At 37.3% G+C, this 8,855-nt stretch overlaps 1 protein-coding gene across 1 annotated transcript in view; it reads left to right on the forward strand.

The window, feature by feature from the left end:
- The first annotated feature begins 3,108 nt into the window (after positions 1-3,108).
- LOC107755301 (paired amphipathic helix protein Sin3b-like) overlaps positions 3,109-8,855 on the forward strand; it is a 16,076-nt gene continuing 10,329 nt past the window's right edge. Inside the window, exons 1-5 of the mRNA XM_016572051.1 lie at positions 3,109-3,641; positions 5,007-5,113; positions 5,198-5,351; positions 6,930-7,268; positions 8,269-8,421. Of these exons, the coding sequence (XP_016427537.1) occupies positions 3,531-3,641; positions 5,007-5,113; positions 5,198-5,351; positions 6,930-7,268; positions 8,269-8,421 (864 nt within the window). The 5' untranslated portion in view covers positions 3,109-3,530. The remainder of the gene's footprint in view (positions 3,642-5,006; positions 5,114-5,197; positions 5,352-6,929; positions 7,269-8,268; positions 8,422-8,855) is intronic.

The following is an 8,855-nucleotide window of genomic DNA, read 5'->3' on the forward strand; positions in this document are numbered from 1 at the left end:
GGTTATATTCTTTTAATTGTTTTGGAGGGGTTTTCTTTCATTTTATTTGTTTTTTGAGTTGTCATGACATCAGAGTACGGCCCTGGTGGCACTTTTTGGAAATGCTTCATATTTCTAAACCATAAAAAACACAATGTTTAGAGAGTTATTGTTTCATCATATTTAATATGCAAATGTTTTATTTTTAACATGCATTGCTTTGATATCAAAGCTGTCATATTTTTGCCATGTATGGTTTGTGTTTGAGAGAATGGAGTGTGTGTGCGCGTGTGTGCGTGTGTGTGTGTGTGTGTGTGTGTGTGTTCTTTTGGGGAGCGATAGCTGATGTTAAACAAAAAGTTTATATTCTGCTGTCCTCCTGCTGATGTATAGAATTGTTATTTTTATTGATACTTTGACCAGTAAAACAACTATAAGTAAACCTGACATTGCTGGTTAATATTTGAAATACTATTTGGGGAAAAAAAAAAAAAGGATCAGATGATTCTGTGAACTATTTCAAATGCAATGATGCACTAAACTGAAAAGATTCAGGAATACAGTAATTGTCACCCAACTGCAAACTGAATGGAAGTGGACACATTTTTATTGAACTAATGTGTTTGTATCACTTATTAAGCATTGCCATTACCACTGCAAGCCAAAGAGGAAATGCAAACACTGCCAGTCGATTATAATTCTTATGGTTGTGATATCAGTTTTGTATTGTGGTAAACCATATGAAATGTTGTGCATCAAAAAGTAGTTCCAGGGTGGTGAGGTGTACTCACCAACATCTTAACTATGGTCACAATTTGATTATTTGTATGCTTGATGAATGTGGCAATATCTTTAGAATCAGTTTTACATTTTGATGAAAAAATGTGATTGTATGTGATCTATAATGTACATTTACAATGTACATTTTTGCGAGACAGGTATAACTACCTTGTCTTTCATACATTTTCATACATAGTCTCTGAATTTCAAACAACATATTTAGGAGAAAAGCATCTGTTTTTTGCCTTTTTATCATAATGCTTCGATAGCAGAGAGTGAAGACTGTCATTTTAACTTGCAATGACTTTTATTATGATTAATATCCATTGTTGTCATCAAAAAAAAAAAAGAAAGATAAAAAAACACCAGGGCTGTTTTAGCTGATATGCATGTATTGCTTACTTTTTTCAGCTTTTAGTTTATTTAGATACTCTTTCAGCAGCATACGTCCTTGTATTTTTGCAAGCACAATCTTTCAGCTGTAACTAAAATCAAATGAAAAGATTGGTTTGTCTTCACAATCTCCCTTCTCATTTGCTCTTTAAAAGAAAAGTGTTAGTGCTAATGAAAAAACAATGTACAGATAGCAGGCGCTGTGTTTGTGAGTAACATTTTAGTTGACACATTTAAGGCTAAATTTAAATGTTCATAGTTTGGATTACAAATCTAACAGAAGAAAGGAAAAACTACATGTGATTTGTGGTTGCAAAAGAATGCTATCCTCATTGAAGATGTGGTGTTACTGTGTTAACGTGCGGTCCTTTTGTCCTTTAATATTAATCTTCTTGTTCTCAAAATGATCCTTTGGCACACTGTGTCTTACTTTGCTGTCTTTAGTTCTTGACTCTCAGAACTGACTGAATCCTTTATTGAGTAGACTATCGAGTGGCACACAAAAAAAAATGTAGAAATGATACACTTTCTGAACAAATATCACCGTATATGGATGCTGAGCACAAATTTGCCCCATCCAGTGCTTTTTGTAATGCATTGCCAATTGTCTTGCCTGCATGCTGCTTTTGTTTTGCACTGTAAATTGTTTAATTTTGTACATTTTAAATGTGTAAAAGAATGTCGGTTAATTTATAGTACTAATTATTTATGTACAAGGTGGAGACTCTTGCTTTAAATGAGCAGTATTATGGTAGATGAAGGGCATTTTTGATTAATCACAATCCCACAGTCTTACATATGTGAATTCTGTCTAAATAGTGTAACTTAAGAAGCATTAGTGAATATGGAATGTGATCGGTTTTATCTACAGTAGGTGTATATTTCTACTCATAACACTTTCATCCCAAGGGTTTGTGCCCATTTGACAGGACTTATTGGGTGACGTGGTTTTAGGTCGATATCGTGAACTGATCTGGCTGGGGAGGATTGGGAGACGATTGGGACACGTTAACATTCTCATTAACACCCTAACTAGGGGTTCTGTTATGAGACGAACCCTCAAAATGTAGGGTTTTGATTTTGTACTCTTTTTTTTTTACTATTTCAAATACAGAACTGGAATAATACACAAGCCCTGACATCATTTCTTCATGGGGGGAAAACTATGTCGACTTGATTGCTTGCTAAACCCATGATGTTACGTGCTTGATATCTCTGCATCTTTTCTAACTCCTATCTTGATGTTGTATCCCTTCTTAAATACTTGACTGTGACATTGTTTGTAGTTGATAGATGGTTGTACTTTTGAGTAAGTAAAGACTTACAGAAAAATAGAAAAAACTTGTGGTTCTGTGATTAAATAGAGATATAAAAAGAGAGAAAATGTCTGAGTTTACCCTTTTACAGAGTAGTTTGTAAATGTTGAGTGTATTCCTATGATGGTTCCACTGATGATCTCATTTGTGTTTCTGTATACACTTTGGTGATCCTGTCTATCTGGGTTTTATAAACCACGCTTATTTTTAAAACCTTAATTTTGTGTCAGCCTTTTTATTTTACATTTCAAAAACAAGAGACTGACTCCAGTAACTAATTTAATGAATATTCAAATGTGATTTATTTTTGTTAAATATATGACTAAAGCAAGAGTAAACATGACACTTGTCATGCAATTTCTCATTTAGAGTGTGGTGAACTTTGACATTCAAAAACGAACCTCTGATACATACAAATGAATAATAGTGTAGAAAATGTACTATTTATACAAGAATATATAATAAATTTGATCAGAATTACTGGTCAAAGCAATTAATGAGTCATAAAACATTTTAAATAAATGCAAAACAACTTTTCTACAACATTCTCCCAGTGAAGAAAAACGTGTGCAGAATCCCATTCATGCCTGCGGCCGCTGAGATCCCGTACACTCCGCCTTCTTTCGGTTTGTGCGCATGCGCTTTTCAATTCTCCACAACTCCCTCCGTTTCCGGACGCTAGGATCGAGCGCACAGCTGCCGCCGAATTTAAAGAGACATACATCATTTGTTTAAATAATATGACCATTGGGGAAAAACATTACATGCATTGTTTCTGGTTCTCTTCGCCGGTATCGATGGGGGCTCGTCATTGTTCTGAACACTTGACGGTGTAGTTTTAGTAGGGATTGAGAGGTCTGAACACACTTGCGGGCTTGAGCTGGAAGTCTATACTGGAGTAACTGGGTGGCCGTCGGTAAAGTAGACCGGACTTGTGGGGGGAAGAGAGCTGGGTGGCCCCCCGATACGAACTGATTTTTGTACGCCAGAACAACCTGCAAACACGGAGGGACGGTAAATCATCGTGGCTTCGGTGGCTGTTGGTGGGGAAGGAAACGCACCATGGCGAAAATTCAGGCTCGCAGCAGCACTGCGAAGCAAATCAACCAGATCCAAGACAAGGCCTATGTGGTTCAGAAGCAAGTCCAGCAGCAGCACTTTCAGAAACTAAAGGTAAGAAGCATTGCAGCAAGTGTATGTGTTTCCTTCTCTCTTACAACGCATTGTGTATTAGGAAGTGCTGTGCTGTTCGTATGCATATGGGGCATATCAAAGCATTCACACTGAGTGTGTGTAAATGGGTTTGAAAATCTTGCGCACTTATTTACATCATTTCAAGCTGGAAAAGTCGATTTGCTGTCGCTTAACGCACAGATTCCTAGCATTGCTAGTTTACCAGTCAAACATGATGGAAGTGTATCTACTGAATTAAAGTCTAATGTTTTCTCCTTACGCGGTCGTGTTTTCACCGCTGCTCTTTGTTAAAACCAAAACCGGTGGATATTTATTGTGGCTCCGCCAAAAATCACACTTCACACTCCGTTTGTTTTAGATTAAACTGGTTTATTTTATAATATTGACGTAGATAAGAGAAAGAAGGGGGGGTTTACTCTGCTAACAGCTGCTTTTGTCACAAATGTGTCCCTTTTCGTTTTAACCCGACCTTTGAAAGAAATGAAAAGTGTATGTCTCTGTTAAAAAGCAGTTTGAATCGCGTTTTGTTTGTTTTTGTTGTGAAATCGTAGCGGGGTTGTTGTGTGTTGTGACTAGCGCTAGTGCTAACGCAGCAGAGCTAAAAGAGTCAGTGAGCCTTTATTTTCCTCACTGAATATTAATAAAACCACAAAGAGAATATAAACCGGCTGTTTTTTTTTCTCTCCCAGACCGCTTGATTTGGGTCAGTTTTCTGCTTCGAAGTGGTTGGGTAGGACATTGTAACTGTTCTTTTTATCTTGAAGGTTTATTTAGGCGTGTTTTTTTCTCGTTGGGTTTTGTTCTTGTGAGGAAAAATCGAATAACTTGCGTTTTGTATGTGTGTAGTGGTTTAGATTTCACAGTGCTTTTTTGTTTCTCTTGCATAATTCAAAGAATGTAGACAATGTGTTACTTTAATAGTAGAAGCAAATGCAAAGTCATTCAATGTGATGTGGCTCCACAATATAAATGGACTTGATGTCCCACATCGGTCCTTTCCGAGTCAGAAAATTGGCACAATGCCACCATGCTATTTTGGCCATGTACCATGGTGTTCTTCAGCGTACCTTAGAAGAAGTACTGTGGCAGTAGTATGGTGTAGTTATTTGTATCATATGGTAATACCATGGTACTTTAGTATGTACCATGATAGTGAAATTCATGTATCTTTGCATCATGCTCCAAGGTACTTCCATTGTACTTGTCAAAAAAGTAACTGACATAAATACATGTAATTACCATCCCATACCACCACAGTACTTTTGTAACTGTATATATATATATGTTTTGTATTATGTTGTTTGGAATCATAATTTGGGTAAACAAGATTTACATCTGTTGCAGGTGGAGGATGCCTTATCTTACTTGGACCAAGTCAAAATACGGTTCGGAAATGATCCGGGAATATACAATAAGTTTCTGGATATCATGAAAGAGTTTAAATCTCAAAGGTATGTAGGTGTCTGTGCACTTTAAATGTGCTTTAATGCTCAAAAAGCCCTCAGTGATTGTATTTCTGATATCTCCATCCACAGCATTGACACACCAGGAGTTATCAACAGAGTTTCTCAGCTCTTCCATGGGCATCCTGACCTTGTCCTGGGGTTTAATGCCTTTCTACCGCCTGGTTATCGGATCGAAATTCCCAAGAATGGAATGGCATTTCTTCAATCCCCGTTGTCCTCACAGGTAGGACTTGAGGTGCTTCAGTTTACTATTTGTTTGCGTTGGTGTCTTGTGTTTTGTTCTTCATTTTCACTGTTTCAGTTCGTCAACCACGAAAAGGTCATCACTGAACCACATTCACAAATAATTTTACTTGTGTGACCTTTCTGAATGAAGCAAGATATTTAGAGAAAAACAATTTAGGGTAGATCTTTTTTAGGGTAGATCTAACGGGACTTGAATAGTTCGTGAAGCAAGTGTTGCATACTAGAATGCAAGTTTGCTAAAAGAATGCCTAAATAGCTGTTTGGCAATTTTTTTTTGGCTTTTCAATAACACGCATGGACATTCTGGCAGAAGACAAAAGAAGAGCCAGAGCAAGTAATTTCATTTTAATGAGTGACTGCAAAGACAAATATTTTTTTATTTGGAATAATGTGCACTGATGAACTGTGCACAATAAGACAGGAATATGTATTAAGAAAGAAAATGGGGTTGATATTGATTTCATGTTGACTTTGGCCCTGTCCCAAATGGGCCCCTTGCTAGCTTCCTTCGAGTTCACACTTTAGTGACGTCATGCCACATAGACTGTCAGGGAGTAGTCCAAATGACATTAGCTTTGTGTTTTAGAATAAATGGGCCGTTATTTCATGAAAATCTATAAGAGCTTTATTATTGCTTCCATGTCGTTTTGATTGTCATGGTCAACATTTATAGTTGTAATAACTCGAAAATAATAATAATAATAAATTAATTACATTTATGTACCACAATTCTGGATATTTCCATTCAAAGCAACTTTACACAGAGTTTTACAATGAATTCAGTTTGCTGATGAATTGTTCATACCTTCAAGCATACCAGTTATGACTGTTTTATACCATGTTTTCTCAAATGCAACAGACAGCTTATAAGTTATTTTTTAACGAAACTAATACTTTTATTCAGCAAGGGGGAATAAAATTGATCAAACATACACTGAAGACATGTTGCAATGGATTTCTATTTCAAACAAATGCTGTTCTTTTGAACTTTCTATTCATCAAAGAATCCTGAAAAAATGTATCAGAGTTTACAATAATAAAGCGCAATCATTTTCAACATTTATAATAGTAAGAAATGTTCTTGAGCACCAAATCAGCATATTAGAATGATTTCTGAAGAAACATGTGACACTGAAGACTGGAGAAATGGCTGCTGAAAATTCAGCTCATTGAACAATTTCATTTATTTTTTTTATATATGTTTTATTTTAAAATATATTAAAATAGTAAACAGTTATTTTTGATTGTAATAATATTTCAGAATATTGAATGAATAAATGCAGTCTTGTTAAGCATAAGAGACATAAAAAAACACTATATTAAATTAGTTTTGTTATAAAATATTGTTGTATCTCCATTAAATAAATGCACCTTTGGTGAGTGTTAGTTTCAAAAACATTCATGAAATCTTCCCGACCCCAAACTTTTGAATTGAAGTGTATATTTTGCATAAAAGTTATGTATTCTTGTTCTCCTGTTGTAATAAACCTATGTGGGGATGTTGGCTTTCTTGGTGTATTAAAGTAAGGCTGTTCTTTGGTTTCTTTTCTCTCAGGTCTCTCCGGGACCAGGAAGGAGCACGGGCAGCTCTGTGGTTAGTGCCTCTTCATCAGCAGTGGCTGAAGCAGGATCAGCTCCGAATGAAGCTGTGACCTCTCCGGAGAGCATCGCTTCATCATCTGGACCTCCTGAACAATCAAGCAGGTTGTCACTTCCTCTGCCCAGCCGAGAGAGCCAATCACAGCCGGCCACCACGTCGGTGTCCCCTCCCACATCAGAGCCCAGTCCTGTGGAGTTTGATAGTGCCATCAGTTACGTCAATAAGATCAAAAACCGATTTTTGGATAACCCAGAAATCTACCGGGCCTTTCTGGAAATTCTACATACATACCAGGTGAGAGCAATAGTGAAATCACATTTTTATCCATTTTTTTCTTGAGGTTTGACCCTACCTGTAACCTTTTGTATTACCAGCCCAGATAATAACCGGTTGGCTACCACCAATATCACAGAGCAAGACTTTTGACTATCGACATAAAGTCTGGTCCACTATGCAGCATATTCTGGTCAAGAACTTTCCTTTTGTTATCTGCCCTTTAGATCAGCAAAAATGTCTGTAGCCTTTGTGATCTGAATTTCTGTCTCTGTAAAAGTATTAAGTTCTCATAATTTCACAGACATTAAATATTAGGGCTGGGACAATAAATCGATGCATCGCGAATCGAGAAATGATTCTGAGATTTTCCGAAGGCATCGCGATTCTCTCTTGAATCGATTCTGAGCTTAGTTTTTAACAGCAGATGGTGCTGCGTGCTTTAGAAATAGCCGTATTCTGCTTGCTTCCAGTTCCTTACACACGCACCATTTGAACCTAAAATAATCATTCATAATGTAGAAAAGGTTGAAGTGAATTACAAGGATGTTCATAGTGGGCTGTGTTTACATTAATCTCGCATCATAAAAGCATAAAAGCCGATGTGCAAGTACATTTAACCACTTGCATTACTCAGCCGAACGCACAAGCGCTCTTCTTCGTGAGCATTTGAGTGTGCGGTTAAAAACTAGCCTAGAGCGCCATCTGCTGTTAAAAACTAAGCTCAGGATCGATTCGAGAGAGAATCACGATGCATTCCGAAAAACTCAGAATCGATCCACGAATCGCGATGCATTGATTTATTGTCCTAGCCCTATTAAATATACATTTCTGCTTGTGGATGTCTTGCGTTTCAGCAAGCCAATCAGATTGGAGCTTATGATTTTTAGCAGATGGCTTCCTTTTTCATGCAGTATGCACCAGACTGTCAATGAACGTGCTGTGGGCCATCCGTGGGTGTTCTGCCTGAGGCTGAAACTAGCGATGTTCATTGATTTGTGCGTCCTGTGTCCATCTGTAGAAGGAGCAGCTGGAGGTGAAGGAGAGCAGAGGGCGTAGCACTGGAGGAATGACCGAAGATGAGGTTTTCTCTAAAGTGGCAAGTCTTTTCAAAGGTCAAGAGGATCTGCTTGCAGAGTTTGGCCAGTTTTTGCCTGATGCAAAGAGATCTCTGGTTAGAAAATGACCTTTGTCTACTTTTTAAAAATTTCTTGCGCTTGTATCAAATTGCAACAAAAGGGTTTTCTCTTAAACATTTTAAGTTGTTCACACTGTCGTGCAAAAGTTTGGGGTCAGTAAGTTTTTTTTTTTTTTTTTGTAAAGGGGGGTCATATGATGCTGCTAAAAAGAACATTATTTTGTGTATTTGGTGTAATGAAATGTGTTTTATGCGGTTTAAGGTTCAAAAAACACATTATTTTCCACATACTGTACATTATTGTTTCTCCTCTATGTCCCGCCTTTCTGAAACGCGTCTATTTTTACAAAGCTCATCGGTCTGAAAAACCGAGGTGTGCTGTGATTGGCCAGCTATCCAGTGCGTTGTGATTGGCCGAATTCCTCAAGCGTGTGACGGAAATGTTACGCCCCTCACCATACTGTGATGCC

The sequence above is a fragment of the Sinocyclocheilus rhinocerous genome, unplaced genomic scaffold, assembly GCF_001515625.1.
Source record: "Sinocyclocheilus rhinocerous isolate Xijiao unplaced genomic scaffold, SAMN03320098_v1.1 scaffold2637, whole genome shotgun sequence".
Taxonomy (NCBI): Eukaryota; Metazoa; Chordata; class Actinopteri; order Cypriniformes; family Cyprinidae; genus Sinocyclocheilus; species Sinocyclocheilus rhinocerous.